We start from the raw sequence: 16,020 nt of genomic DNA, 5'->3' as shown, positions 1-16,020 counted from the left end.
CTTGCTGAACTCACTTATTGGTTGTAGGAGACTTCTGTAGTTTCTATATGATTTTTTATATAGATGATTGTTGTTTGAAAATTAAGATATCTTTGTTCCTTTCTTTGATATCTGGATGCCTTTAATTTCTTTTTCTTGCCTTATTTCACTGGCTAGAACCTCTATCACAATGACATATACAGGTGGTGAGGGTGGTTAACACTTCTTGTTCTTTATTTAGGGGGAAAATATTTAATCTTTAACCATTAAGTATGTTATCAGTAAGTTTTTTGTAAATCAGTTTTATCACATTGAGCAAGTTCCCTTTTATTCCTAGTTTGCTGGGCGTTTTATTGGAGATGGATATTGTATTACGTTAAATACTTTTTCCGTATTTGTTGAGATGATTATATCATTTTTCTTTTAAAGTATGTTGATATGATGTATTGCATTGTTTAATTTTTGTATGTTAAAGCAACCTTACATTCCTGAGATGAACCCCATCTGATATATTTTTTTTTTAATATATTGTCTGGATTTGATTTATTAAAATTTTGTTTAGAATTATATATATATATATTCATGAAAGATATTGGTTTGTACTTTTCTTGTATTTTGTCCAATTTTAGAGTCAGAGTAATGCTGGCCTCATAGGATGAATTGGTACCCTCCCGTTCAGTTTGTTTGAAGAATTTGTGTAGAATTAGCATTATTTCTTCATTACATGTTTGGTAGGATTAACCAGTGAAGCCCTCGAGGCCTGGAGTTTTCTTTAACTAGACTCTTTAAAATTTATCAGCCAGAATATTGTCCAACTTGGTAAATATCCTTGCGCGTGTGAGCAGAACGTGTGTTGTGCTGTCGATGGGTGGAGTGTTCTATACATTTAAATTAGGTTAAGTTGGTTGATAGTTTGTTCAAGTTTTCTAACACCTTTCTGGTTTTCTGTCTATCAGATACTGAGAGAGGGGTACTGAAATCTTCAGTTATAATTTTGTATTTATATCTCTCTGGTCTTACCTGTTTTTGCTTCATGTATTCTGAAGCTCTGTTATTAGATCCATGAAATTTTATATTATATCCTCTTGAAAACTGACCCTTTTTCTTTATGAAATGAGCATTTGTTGAAAAGACTATACTTTTTTCATTGACATCTTTGCACCTTTGTTGAAAATCAGTTATCTCTCTCTCTATGTATTTCTTGACTATTTTGTTCCATTAATCCATACATCTATCTTTTTGAGAATCAGTCTCTGTTTTGGCTACTGTATCGTTTAGTAAGTCTTGAAATTAGATAGTGACATTCCTCCAACTCTTTTTACTTATGAAAATTTATTTGGTTATTCTAGTTCATGTGCTTTTGTACATAAATTTTAGATTCAGTTAATTTCTAAAAAAAAGAATAATTCTTTTGGGATTTTAATTGAGGTTGTGTTGACTCAAGAGATCATTTTGGGAAGAACTGACATCTAGGCAATTTTCCAGTCCATTAACATGATATATTTCTTCATTAATTTAGGTTTTCGTTGATTTCTTGCATCACTGTTTTGTAGTTATGAGATTCAGATCCTGCATATATTTTGTTACATTTATACCTAAATAGTTTGTATTCTTTGATGCTATTGTAATTGATAGTATTTTTTTTTGAATTTCCTTGTTCACTTTCATTATGTGGAAAGAAAATCAATTTTTGTATATTGATATTGTATCCCATAATGTTGCTAAACCCACTCAATTTCAGTAGCTTTTTTTGTAGATTCCATGGAATTTTCTACATAGCCAATCATATTGTCTGTGAATAGAGATAGTTTTACTTCTTCCTTTCCATTTATATGCCCTTTATTCTTGCTCTGTTGTACTGGCTAGGACTTTACACTTGATGTTGAGTAAGAGAATAAGAATGAATATCTTTACCTCGTTTCCAATACTGGGTGGAAAACGTTCCGTCTTTAAAGATCAAGTATCATGGTAGTTGCAGGTGTTTCTGTAAATGCTCTTTATTAGGTGCAGGAAGTTCCCTGGTATTCCCGATTTTGAGAGTTTGTCATGTATGGATGTTGAATTTTATCAAATTTTTTTTCTGTTTCTATTGGCAGACAGTAATTTTTTTTTTTTTTTTAGTTTGTTGATATGGTGAATTAAATTGATTGATTTTTACACATTTAATCAGTCTTACATTCTTGATAAACCACTTTGTCACAATATATTATACTTTTTATATATCGCTGGATTTGATTTGCTAATTTTGTGGAAGATTTTTGCTTCTATTTTCATAAGAGTTATTTCTCTTTTCTTGTAATGTCTTTGGTTAACTTATAAAATGAATTAGGAAGTACTCCCTCTTCTGTTTCCTGGAAGAATTTATGTAGAATTAATATTACTTTTTTCTGAAATGTCTGGTAAAATCTATCAGTAATGCCATCTGAGCCTGTGGGAAGACTTGCAACTGTGAATTCAATTTCTGTAATAGATGTAGGAATATTTATCTGTTTCTTTTTGAATGAGTTTTGCTAGATTGTGTCTTAGAGAGAATTGGTCCATTTCACTTAAGTTTTCAAATGTATGGGCATAAAATTGTTCATAATATTTCCTTATCCTTATACAGTCTGTGGGATCTTTAGTGATATTTCTTCTTCCATTTCTGATATTGGTAGTTTCTGTGTTCGTTCTTTTTTTTTTTTTTTGCTGAGTCTGGCTAGACATTTATTAATGTTATTGGCCTTTTCAAAGAATATGTGTTTGATTTCGTTGATTCCTGCTATCTTTTCTTTCATTGTTGTTGTTTTCGGTTTCATTGACTGCTGCTTCCTTTGGTTTTGATGTGCTTTTCCTAATCAGTTTTTTTAAGATGCAAAGCTTAGATCATTAATTCGTGTCGTTTCCTCCATTCTCTAGTTAGGAGACTGAGGGGCGTCAAGTCTGCTGTCATTCGCTTAGTGAAAGGCAGAGATGATCCACCCCGTAGTCTCTTCAGCTGCTGCACCTCTTTGCTGATATTTGCTTAGTGCAGGTAGGGATAGTTGAAGGGGCTCCATCTCCACATTTTACATTTTACAGGTAAAATGTAAGCATTTAGAAAATAAAAGCACTTGTGTAAATTAGAAACTTTCAGGTCGATTCTCCATGTCTCATAAAAAAAACCAGAAAATTTAAGAGCATTTGCCATGTTTTGATGTATTAAGTTTAATCCCTGGCTTCATTTGTACTCTTTTGATAATGTAATTATATTGATAATGAATTTTTTTCTAGAAAATGGAATTTATTATTTTATTTCATGTAAGAATAATATAGCATTAAAACTAGCTTTTCAAAACTTAAATTATGAGTTGAGAAAAGTAGTATAATGTAATAGAAAAAGCTTTTACATATATTGCTTTTTTTATTATTGATGAAAATTTTGTGAGGTAGATATAGTTATTCTCATTTTACAGTGGGAGTAAGAGAATGAAAGACCTGAAATGATTATTTAGGCAAAGTCTGATTGCTGCTAAGTGACAGATGAGTTGCCAAAACATGTCTGTCTGGCTTTTTTTTTTTTTAATCAAGCCATCTTTTAGTCTTCAATAAGAAGTGTCTTTTTAATTGCAAACTGGTATTAATCTTTTGGATTTCCAAATACCATAGGGGTTACCAAACTGATAGAAATAGTTTCGAGATCTATTTCTGCCAGTGTGTTGTGAACTTTACATGGATTTGCTTCGCAGTTTTACTGAACACTTGATACATTTCATTTCATTACATTTTTAAAACAATTTTATGAAATGAGTACCATTGTTACAACTATTTTATACACAAGGAATCTGAGGCTGAGTGAGATTGAGTAACGTGCCCATTAAGTGACCAAACCGAGACTCTTAAAGCTCTTCTAAAGTTTTGCCTTTTACTTTCATGTAAGTCATGTCTTTTTCATTTTTCAGTGGAAAGAATATTCTGCATAGTTCTTACTTGTCCTTTACAAAGTTAATACTAATGGGTACATTTTACAGTATGCGGAAATACCAAAAGAAAAGTCTAAGCTTATCAAACAGTTCTCTAGGATGTAGCAATATTTTATTTTTCTATAAGCTTGCTGATAATTCGAATGTGTAATATAACAGAAGTTTTTACCATCAGGTTCCTGGATGGAGTGTGAGTGGTTAGTGAATCCTCATATTTGTACATAAAAAAAATTACTTATATACATTTTTCTAGGCGGGAGGTTGTAGTTTTTGCAAGATTCTTAAAAGTGATATCAGATCTCAAAATGGTAAGAAGCACTGCATTACAGGAATGAAACCCAAATACCGGTCAGTGTGTGTGGGATCAGGTGGGCAGAGAATGCAGACTTAGGCGTGGGGAGTGCAGAATGCATTATGCAGGAGACAAGAAATGCAACTCAACACAATAATACAATACACTAATGTATCAGTGTGCAGAGAGGAGAAAAATTAATACCAATGAGCGTAACCTAGAGTTCCTCGTCATCCATTTTGTTTAAAAAGAAATCATTAAACTTTCCCCCCACGTCTTATTTTATTTTATTATTAGTTTCAAGTGTATAGTACATCGGTTAGACATTTATTTTATGAAATGATACCCCCTCTGGCTCTACACCTAGCCGTTACATTAATACTAACTACACTCCCTCTGCTGTGCTCCCCACCCTGTGACCATCTCTCAACTACTAATTTATACTTCTTTGACCCTCCACCTCTTTCTCCCAGGCCCCGCAACTCCCCTACCCTCTGACCGTCACCAGATTGTCCTCAGTATTTGTGAGTCTGTTTTTGATTAGTTTGGTTTTTTTTTTTTTGTTTGTTCCTTAGATTCTGCATATAATTGAAATCATATGGTATTTATCTTTCTCTGTCTGACTTATTTTGCTCAGCATGATAACCTCTAGGTCCTCCATGTCATTGCAAATGGTAGGATTTCACTTTTTTTTTTTAATGGCTGAGTAACATTCCATTGTATGTATGAATTATAACTTACTTATCCAATCGTCTGTTGATGGGCATGTAGGTTGCTTCCATATCTTGGCTATTGTGAATAGCACTGCTGTGAACATCAGGGCGCATAGATCTTTACAAATTAGCGTTTTGGTTTTCTTTGGATAAATGCCAAGGAAAATCAATAAACTTTAAAATATGGGAGGATGGCTTACAAAGGCAACTGTGCATCAAGACCCTCCCTGAGCGGATCTTCCGATTCCTTGTAGAGTGGTTATGCCAGCACTAAAACCATATTCTCTGATAAAAAGCTTTATTGTTTCAGAGACTTTGAAATATTAAAACTATCGAATTTTCTTATTTTTATAATGTCTTAATCAAATTTTGTATTCATAGCTAGGATAGAGAACAGAACTTTGATTGATTTAATTTTGGTTCTGTTTAATGTTTGTGTTGGTTTTCCTGCATTTAGTCAGGGTCCACTCCTGTTACAAACAGCCAGGCTTGGTTATTTGATCAGGTGCTCCAGATGGGGCAGTTGCAGCCGGATATCGGCAAGGCATATGGGCACGTGACAGGCATCTAGGCAGAGATTGGCAAACTTTTACTGTAAAGGGCCAGATAGTAGATATTTTAGGCTTCGCAGGCCAGATGGTCCCTTTGCCACTACTCACCCCTGTTCTTGCAGCATGTTGGTGATCTGAGACATTTGTCAACGGATGGGTGTAGCTGTGTTCCAGTAAAACTTCATTTACACAAACACGCTTTAGGCCAGTTATTTATGAAACCCTGGTCTAGATTAACATGTCAGTATGGTTCTCAATTCAAGAACAGGAGGGTGGCAAAATTAAAAAAAAAAAAATTAATTGTTTGAAATTTAGAATGCATTGGAGAAACAACATTAGAAATAGTAGTTACGTAAGAAGCCTGCTTTACCTTTTAGGTAGCTGAACTAGATGCTGCCTAATTTCTGGAGATCTCTACGCGGTTGCCATGGAAGGGCACCAGGAGTGAGAAGGTGGGAAAAGATTGAAACCTGGGTGTTTCCGGTCAGAGTGTGGTCCTGGAGTGGAAGACTTCTCAGTCTTAGAAGGGGAGCAGTTTCAGATTGCGAAGGTGTCCAGAGTGTGTAGCAGGGGTACTTTGCTCCAGGGGCATGGAGGCGAAGGTTGTCGAAATTAAGGAAGAGATCAGGAAAGTACAAAGGGAGAATTGCTCTTATCGCGGGAGCGGCAGGCCTCCCCACCTCACTCCTATCTCTTGGTGGTGAGAATGAGTTTTCCATCCCGTTTATCTTGGTTTGTGTCAGCCCCCATGTGTCTGGTAGAGGAAACCTCTTCGCAGGAAGTGGAGGCCGGTAGGGGCATTAGGCTGGGGATGGGGGGTAGAGGTTGAGAAGGAGATCGGGGGCTGCGGTGAGAATAGAGTTTGCTTTTAAGTCTGTGTAATTGTGCCCCTGACGTTGTGACGGACGGGACGGAGGGGGTAGTTTTGTGTACTCCTACGGTATAGCCAAGGTGGGGAAGCACACAGTTTCTACACATCACCTCTTATAGCTGGGAGATAAGGGTTACAGGGGTCGCTCCTAGGGTATATGCTTCTTTGGGGTGGGGGTGGGGGTGGGGGGAGATATATTTAAACTAAGGGTAAGGAGTTGAAAACGTAGGACAAGAGCCGGCTGGTTGGAGAAGGTGCTGTGGTAGGGAAATAGAAGGGTTTTGGAGAAAGAAACCCCCTTGGCAGTAGAGAGAAGAGACGATTTCGTCGTGTGTAATTTGGGAGGTGTATTCCCTACTAGGAAGATGGGTTATATTGTAGGTAATAATTTGCAAAGCAAGGCTGCCTGTTCTCAAATTTCCAGATAAAAAGAGCTGTGTATCTTATGACTATAAATTAAGGTGCTTTTTGAATGGGATTTACTACTCTTCTTGTATCATAGAAGAAGTTGTAATAGAAGTAGCTGGGTAGGGCCATGAAACAGATTAGAATTTTTAAAATTATTAAGTCCCTGAGGCTCTAAACTGTTATCACACAGTCTTAATATATGTTTGGTAATTTTGTATCATTAGGTTCAGCCCTGATTTTAGAAGTTTTTGCAATTTAAATTAGCAGTATTTTGATTTTAAGGATTTGCTGCAACTATAAGTTAGAAACTTAGGGAGAAGGATTTCTTCCTAGTGAGGAATGGACGCCAGGCTTAGATAGATCCAAAGGAAACTTTTACACAGGATTCTCCCCTGTATTACCTAGCGTTTTGAAAAAATGGAAATGATAATGACTTTGAAGTTGTGAACTAAAATTTCTAAATCTTTACCGATATTCTCTATTTGTTGATACATCCTTTTCTGGGTTCCTTTAGCTCTTTAGTGTACTTTAAAATAGTTAATTTAGTTTGTCTGGCAAGTCCAATGTTTCCTCAAGGACAGTCTCTCTGCTTCTGTGGATGGAACACACTTCTTTGTTTCTTTGCATGCTTTGTCATGTTTTTTGTTGGAGCTTGGACATTTGACTCTTTTGTAACATGAAGTCAGATTCTTCCCCCTTCTCAGGGTTCATTTTTATTGCTTATACGGGTTTTAGTTGTATGTTTGTTGAGCAACTTTTCTAAACTATTTCTGTGATGACTGTATTCTTTGTTGTGTGTGGTCTCTAAAGTGTTCCTTTAGCTTGTGGTGTTTTAACATGGATCTTGAATTCCTGGAGCCAAGAGAGAATATAGAACTCTCCCATTCTTTGCAGATTGACTCCTTCGGTGCTTGCCCAGGTCGTTTATGACTCTGCCTTCGCCTTCACTTCCTTCTTGCTCGGAGTCTAAAAATTAGCCAGAGGTGAAACTGTAGAGTCTTCTTAGGTCTTTTCTGAGCACAGAGTCTGCCCTGGGTGTGCACGTGGCCTCCCAAGTTCCCAGGCTCACACACAGGATAGCTTTTCAGTGTCTTAATTCTTCAAAGAATCTAATTCTCCAGATTTTCCTCCCAGACACTTCGTGTATCTCTTGTTTTGCTTCTACCCTAATTTTTTGCCTCAGGCAGCAGGGATTGTTCATATTTGCCTTTCAGTGTTTTTGAGGAATGCCTTCTGTCTAGCTGGCTTTTTTTTTTTTTTTTTACCCTGGGGTTTTATGTTAGGCATAGGATGATTTTTATACTGTTTCGGCAAATGATTTTGTAACAAATGCAAAAAAGTTAGGTAAATTTTACTTGCTCCAGGGATTAGTGCAGTTAATTTTATGGATTCCCTCCTTGAACCAATTTGAATAACTGTTAAATTCATCACCTCCATTCTTATAACCACTGACACATGGACTACCCTGTGTAGTCCTGTCTTTAGACCTTCCCCATTGATTCACTGAATGACTTGGAATTCCCCAAACATATCATACTATTTTATGAGCCGCTAAGTCTTTACACATGCTTCTTCCAGGAATAATGTTATATGTTATTCTTTTCATATACTTTCAATATACATACCAGATTAAGTTTGGTAACATTTTGTTTAGGATTTTTGTATGAGGGATACTTGTAATTTTTATTTTTTCTTGTGTTAGTTTTGTCAGGTTAGTTAGACGTTTAAAATAATTTCTGCATTTCATCCAAAATGTTAAATTCATTGATGCGAAATTGTCCTTAATGTCCTATTCTTTCTGTAGCATCAGTAGTTGTGTCTGTCTTTTCTTTTTGATAATGGAAATTAGTATTTTCCTTTTCTCATGATTAGTTTTGCTAGGGCGTTATTAATTTTATTAGTCTTTATAAAGCCAACTTTTAGTTGTATTAATTTCCTTTATTATATGACTTTTTTTCTATTTCAGAGATTTCTGTTCTTTATTATTCCCTTCCTTATACTGTCTTGTGGTTTAATTTTCTGCTATTTTTCTAGCTTCTTGAGCTGTAACCTTGGATAATCGATTATCAATTTTCTAATACGTTTAGAACTATATATTTATTTCTAAATATTGGTTTAGCTTCATCTCATAAATTTTGATATGCTGTGGTTTTAGTATTCAATTCAAATATTTTCTAATTGCCCTTGTGACTTAGAAGTCTATCGCTTAATTTTCAGACGTTTGGAAATTATGAATTTACCTTTTTTTGGGTGTGTGTGGTCACTGCCACTGATTGCATGGCTTTTAGATGCATGATGACTGTTGCCAGCTGGCATTGATTGATTAAACTGATTTAATGCAGTTCTGGTGTTACTTGTTGCTATCGTTTAAGAACAAGTATTCATTTAAAGAAAGTGGGAATTTATATTTCTCACTGTTGGCCCCTGCTCCTGAAAGACTTTTAGAGGCCTAAAATGTTGTAAAAAAATCTGGGGTTCAAGGTTCTCGAGAGCATCCACCCAGATGGCTCCTCCCTAGGTGTCAGGGTTTTCCTTCCTCTTAGGGGCACCATCTTTAGCACTGAAGTCTTGGCAGGGCTGTGAATTAAACTTCTTAGTAATTCTCTTCCTCTCATGGTCTGGCCTTGGCCCTGTTTTAGAGCTCGATCTCCCCTCTGGCTTCATGAGTAGAGTCTCTTTAAATGTCACAGAGCCTCTTGGCTTTTACACTGTATCTAAAACCGTGGTGGGTGAATTCAGTCTCAGGATGTTGGCAGAAGCTGCTCATGGGGGAGCGTCTCGCTAGAGGCACTCTGCTAAGGGTTTCTTCCTTTAGCATATCAGTGGCTTTTAACAGCAGTCAACTAATTCTACACCCCTTAGAATTGCCCTTGCTAGTATATTTCTCAAATGGGAGAGAGATCGCATAACCCTCTTGTTATTAGTCAGTGCGTCACCTTCCACTGGTATCCCATCTTAATTCCCCGCAAGTGACAGTCTTTGTCACTGTGATGCTATAGCGTGCTGTAGCATGCCATAGTCTATTACCACTCTGTCTGCCACCCTCAGTGTGGCTCTTGTTGCCCTCTGGTCAGTGAGTGGTCCAGCCCCAGAATCTCGTCCTTAAGACCCGTTTCCTGATACTAATTGTTAGTTTGGTCACCCTCCCCTCCACCACCCTGAAGCAGATGCCGAGATAAGAATTGAGCACATGTGGTATATTTGAGAGATGCAGGGACACTGACAAAAGTGGTGTGGAGAAGAGAAGGAGCCAAGATGAGATGTGTTCTCAGGTCAGCTGCCACGGGGGGTGGCTGGAGCGTAATCCCACAGGAAAATGCTAGCGGGGAAATGTATTTCAGTATTATCCCAGCAAAGAGGGTAAGGAAGCTTGGGGTATTTATATTCTTTAAACCAAATCATTCATTGGCGAAGGGCTGCCCCTGGGAGGATGTGGATTTGCAGGCGCTTTCAGCCCACCATGTGCACAGGAAGAGTGGGTTCCAGCAGTCAGAACGGGGCCCTTCAACAAAGACGCAGGTGCTGGCCTGAGGAAGTTGGGTTGGAGTGTATGGAAATGCTAATGGGCCCTGCGAGGATATGGATGCAGTTCAGACATTGCCGGCCACTACATTAAGATGCGTCTATTTTCAGCTCTGCAAGATAATACCGAATCACTTTCTAAAGTTGTTGTAATGATTTATTCCTATGAGAATTCTTTTTCTCCACATCCTTGCCAGTATTTTATCAACCAGTCTTTTAAATTGTAGCCATTTCGTTGGGTGCATAGAGGTATGTTGTGATTTCATTTTGCATATCCTTGATTTTCATTATTGATTGGTTTGGATCCAATCAGGAAAGAGAATCACACAGTAATTTGAATAGGGATTGGAGTAATGGGAAATTGGCTCGTAAGAAGTAAAGAGAACTCTGAAAATACAACAATAGTCGACATAAGGAACAACCACTACCATCCTGATAGGTGAGACAGAGCACTTCAGAAAGAGCCCCGCCTCCTGGCCTGAGACCTTGTTGGGAGGGCCTGGTTGCGGCTTACTCTGTGCCCTATGGAACTTGCCATGGTTCCCTGATAGGATGTTGGGGAAAGCTATTCATAGGGCAGTATTCTGCTGGAGGCACTCTGGTGCAAAATTGCCTGAAGGGAAGGGCTGGGGGGAGCTGTGGGTGGCTAGGTGCTGATGGCCATCCTGTACTGTAGAGCCTAGTGAAGGAGAAGCCAGCTAGCTGCAGAAGCTTGTTGAGTAAGTCCGTTGGAAGCAAAACACTTCTCTCCTGTAGTCTCTCTGGTGCACTCTACTGACAAAGCATGCCAGCTTAACATCATGCCATCTGGCAAAGAAAATATGTTTAAAGGACTCAGATCCATTGCCACAGAGTAGGCAAATAGTATGGATTTTGAGATGAGAAGCGCGATGGATCACTGGCATAGTCTACCCTTTGATTATTCATCATCTGTATGCTTCCTTTTAAACATGTGAACTCCTCAACAACCAAACAACACTATATTTCTACCTAAAGAAATACACTTCCAAGCAAAGAAATTCTCATCTTTTGTCAAAAATGAGGAAACACACATTTCTGTGAGTCATTGTAGCTATCATTGGTTGCATTAATCTTTATATTCAATCATAGTCACACTGGATATTCCATTATCTAAAGTCTAATTGTAAAGTTAACTTACCACAACTTGCATATAAAATGAAAAAGTGAGAATATATACATATAACAAGTAAATAGAAACTTTGCAAAGCTATACGATCTTTGTTTCTGCAGCTTATTATGAGACCGTAATTAACATCTGCGGTTTGGTTCTTCCACTCCCTGTTCTGTATTTCCTTTGCCCTTAACGATAGTCTCAGCTCCTTGGAGGTTTACTTGGTGCAGAGACCGAAACTTAACGGGTCGAATCTTCAGTCATTCTGCTGTAGTTTGGGTATTTTCACAGACTCATCTTCCAGATCTCTCATCGTGTTTTAGCAGTGTTCAGTGTGTTGTTAAACCTGTCCATTCAGTTCTTCATTTTGATTGGGGTGGTTTTCAGGATTAGAATTTTCATTACTTTTTTTTTTTTTTTTCAAATATCCTATGTTACTTTTTAAAGTTTTCAATTAACTGCCAAAATTTAAAATCTCGTCTTTTGTCTTTTTGAATTTAGTAAAGCCTATTCGTTTTATAGGACACATCTGATAATCTCCATAATTGAAATATCTTCAGGTCTCTTTCTGTCTATTTGTTCTTATTTTGTTGTTTTCTATGTTTAATTATTTTTGCTTAATTATTTTTGATCATGCTAGACATTTTACTTGAAAAAATTATTGGTAGAAATAATTTGAGACCTAGAATAATGTTACTTTTCTTTAGAGAGTATTTTTTGTGTGACCTGTTAGGAGCCTTGGCATACTAGCAGTTCCGGTATCTCCTTAAAGCAATTGTAAATCTTGGGGTTTTCTGCCACTTATATGACTCGTATTTAGGCTGCAACTCATGTAAGGGCTAGTTTACTTCTGGTGCAGCCTTAACCTAATTGCAAGCCATTGTGTCCCAATTCAAAGTGCCATGTTATTTGAGCCCCTACCATTTGTGGGCCATTGTCTCCAACTTTTGACTCCCTCCCTCCTTGAGGCTGCCAAAAGCACCCAGCCTTTGGCAGTGTCTTCTAAAGACAAATCTCTCTAGAGCAAAAGCAGTTCTGAATGCCCGGCTCCTCTGAAAGAATTTGCCACTTCTGGATCTTGGCGTAGTAAATCTTACCATTTAGTTACTTATAAGATGTTGTTAAGAATTTAAAATTGTCCTTTAGCTTTTTTTTTTTTCTGGTCTCAATCCTTTTAAATTTATTGAGACATATTTTATGGCCCATCATATGATCCAGCTTGGCGAATGCTCCCTGCGTTCTTGTAAGAAGTTATATGCAGCAGTTGTGTGTGTAAAATTCTACAGGTCTTCTCGATTGACCCTTTGACTATTATTTAATGTCCTTCTGTATCTCTCATAATATTCCTTGCTCTGAAGTCTACTTTTTCTTTTTTTCTTTTTAAAAATTTTTAACATTTTCTGTTTTTTTTTTTTACTCCTTACCCACCCCCCCCCCCCCCCGCCACTGGTAACCTCTAGTCCATTGTCCATGTCATGAGTCTCTGTTTGTCTGTTCTATTCATTTGTTGTTTTTAGGTTTATATCCCACATATAAGTGATATCATGTGATTTTCAACCTTTCTGTCTGGCTTATTTCGCTTAGTATGATTATTTCAAGGTCTATCCATGTTGTTGCAAATGGCAGTATTTCATCTCTTCTTATGGCTGAGTGATATTCCATTGTATATATGTACCACAGCTTCTTTATCCAATCATCTATCATAGGACGTTTCGGTTGCTTCCATGTCCTGGCCACTGTGAATACTGCTGTGAACATTGGTGTGCAAATACGTCCTTTGGATTTTTAAGTTGTATTTAGTGGAGAGCTTGTCTGAATTACTTCCTGCCTCTGGTATTATTGGAAGTGAAAAATCAGGACAAGTTTTTTAACCTGTTACTTAAACTGTGTTTCCATTTTTGTCATATGTTTTTGAGATTTTTAAATGAGGTAACACATAATGTGCTTGTAATAGCACCTGACGCATAGAAAATGCTCAGTTTATTATTTCATTAATTTGAGAACATTGGAATTTGTTGTTCTTCAAAACATTTCCAAATATGAATTAACCCATTTATTGCCCAAAGTAATTGGCAGGGATTATGAATGATTTACAAATAACATTCATATTGACTCATCTTTCTGTCAACCCTGATTTAGGTCAATGAAACTTTTTTCTTCCTTGATGTTTTTAAGACTCTGTGATACAAGGGACATTTAATTTTATCTAAAACTAGATGATGACCTTGATATCTATGTGTGTATATATGTAAATTGTATATGTGAATATATAAAGACTGATAAGCCTTGATGTGTGCATATGCATATATACATGTATAAAGACTAAGAGAAACTATTTTAATTATTTAAAATATGGTCTTTTGTTGATAAAATAATTGGGCTGGAGCTAAGAAGAACAAAATGAAGTAAATTGGCATCTTGTTTTAAATGTTTTTGAATTCTGAAAAATCTGAAAAAGTTTTTCTAATTATCTTTTTTTCATGCTTAAAATAGAAGATAATTATAAAACCTTTGATTTACCTTATTTTTAAAATCGATCGAGTTCTTGGACTAGGTATGAAGTAGACAAGAGAAAATGGTAATAAAAACAAGTAGCCGAACTTTAGTAAGTCTGGCGATGGCTGCTTTAGCAGTCCAGGTACATGAAAAACCAATGTAGCTCTCAGTGTAACTCTTGAAAGTTGTATGACATATACTATTTCTGTATTCCACAGATATGCATCTTTCAGAGTGTATTTGATTTTCCTTCTTTGGCCTGCACCTAATTTTTGTGCAGAGGAAATTTAGCTTAATCTATTTTGCATCGACATTCAACCCATCAATACAATACTCAGTTTTCTCAGTGCATTTTCCCTTTACGTAAAATGAAACAGTCATAATGCATCAAGGCTTAAAGTAATCCAAAATAAATTTCTTTTGAGGTGTAGAGAGGTATATGGCAATTTGGAAGTTTTCGTAAGTTTTGAATAAAGTTTCCTTTTTGGAAATTGCTGCATCCCATTCCTTTGGTTTAATGTCTTTTTAATTTTCTTATGTTATTATTTATATGTCTTAAATTTACTTTAAGGTAATTATTTTCATGATTTTGTTTTCTAGGTTAACAGAACCTTCTGGATATTTAACAGATGGTCCAATTAACTATAAGTATAAAACTAAATGTACATGGCTAATCGAAGGATAGTAAGTATACAGTTTGGGTTAAATTATTTTTTTTTGAAATGATAAAGAAGGGATCATATCAACGTTAAAGTATTAAAATATAACAACCTTATAATTATGTAGCTTATTCGGTTGCTTCTTATTGGAAAACATTCACAATATTTTTATGGGATTTACAACTTTTAGATATCACATTTAATATAAATTACAGTATCCCTTCCCTTGGGATTATAGTTTGATTTTTCCATATATTTTATTTTTGAATTATGTTAGTGCATCATTAAATAAAACAGGCATTTTTGACTTGTTTTAAGCATCTTATTATGGAATTTGAAAACTCTATAAAGTATATAAAAATATTCCATACTGAATTATGCCATTGGTTCATACTAGTCAGTATTTTAATTCCAAAGATGTTAAAAACGATAACATTTTGTAGAAGAGAGAGTTATCATTTTAGAGGTATTTTTCAATAATCAGGGCTTGAGACCGAAGTTATCTATTTGAACCTATTATGACTGGATTATAAATGAGTTGATATGAATAATTTTCGTATCATTTTATTATTTTTAAAGAGTGTAATTGGAAGACTGGTTTTTTGGGGGGTTATTTTAGAAATGTTTTAGAACTTCAAAGTTATAAATTCCCTGTGTACCTTTGGTCTCATTTTGTTTATTTGTTAATAGTATATTGAGACCTTTCAATTAAAATTTGAAGATCTTATTAGGGCCTCTAGTTAAATGTTGTATAGGAATAAGGAAACTTCTTGAGTGTTGAATTTTAAAAATCAACTTTATTTAAGTACAGTTTGCATGCAATAAAATGCACCCATATTAAATGTACAGTTCAATAAAGTTTCAACAGTGTATACAATCTGTGTAATCTTCATCTTAATGAAAACTTAGAACATTTCCTGTTGACTAAGTTTTAGAAAATTGATGTTACATATGTATGGCCTGTTAATAGATTTGGAAGTTGCAGGTCATGTTTTACGAATTGGCTATGACTACTTATAAATCTTTTACAGTGGTGACTTAACGATTTGTAACAAAATTATCTATAAATAGGTTTTTAATAAAATGCTCTAAGATTTCTTCAGACTGTGCTTTGCATATTACATATTAATTAAAAATATTTTAATTTTTTCAGTCCAAATGCAGTATTAAGATTAAGATTCAATCATTTTGCTACAGAATGTAGCTGGGATCATATGTATGTTTATGATGGAGATTCAATATATGCACCTTTAATAGCTGTACTTAGGTGAGTAATTATGTTTAAGTGATGAGCTTAGAGTTGTAGAAAAGTAACTATGTATAATTTGTTAATTTGTTGTACTACAACAATTTTGCAGAGATATAGATGGTGTAATTTCAAAGATGGTTATACTACTATTTTGCAACTGTGACTTTCAACTTAGGTATAAATATAAAGTGTAAATATTGATATAGCAAA

General features: G+C 35.7%; 1 protein-coding gene across 1 annotated transcript in view; it reads left to right on the top strand.

Moving 5' to 3' along the window:
• LOC111739028 (attractin-like protein 1) overlaps nucleotides 1–15,849 on the top strand; it is a gene marked incomplete at its 5' end in the record, with an annotated part of 23,167 nt that extends 7,318 nt beyond the window's left edge. Inside the window, 2 exons of the mRNA XM_023530075.1 lie at nucleotides 14,503–14,586; nucleotides 15,715–15,849. Of these exons, the coding sequence (XP_023385843.1) occupies nucleotides 14,503–14,586; nucleotides 15,715–15,832 (202 nt within the window). The remainder of the gene's footprint in view (nucleotides 1–14,502; nucleotides 14,587–15,714) is intronic.
• Between the last annotated feature and the right edge of the window lie 171 nt (nucleotides 15,850–16,020).

The sequence above is a fragment of the Pteropus vampyrus genome, unplaced genomic scaffold (genome assembly GCF_000151845.1).
Source record: "Pteropus vampyrus isolate Shadow unplaced genomic scaffold, Pvam_2.0 Scaffold46, whole genome shotgun sequence".
NCBI lineage: Eukaryota > Metazoa > Chordata > Mammalia > Chiroptera > Pteropodidae > Pteropus > Pteropus vampyrus.
The sequence above is the reverse complement of the archived record's forward strand: the minus strand, read 5'-3'. Positions and strand labels throughout refer to the sequence as shown.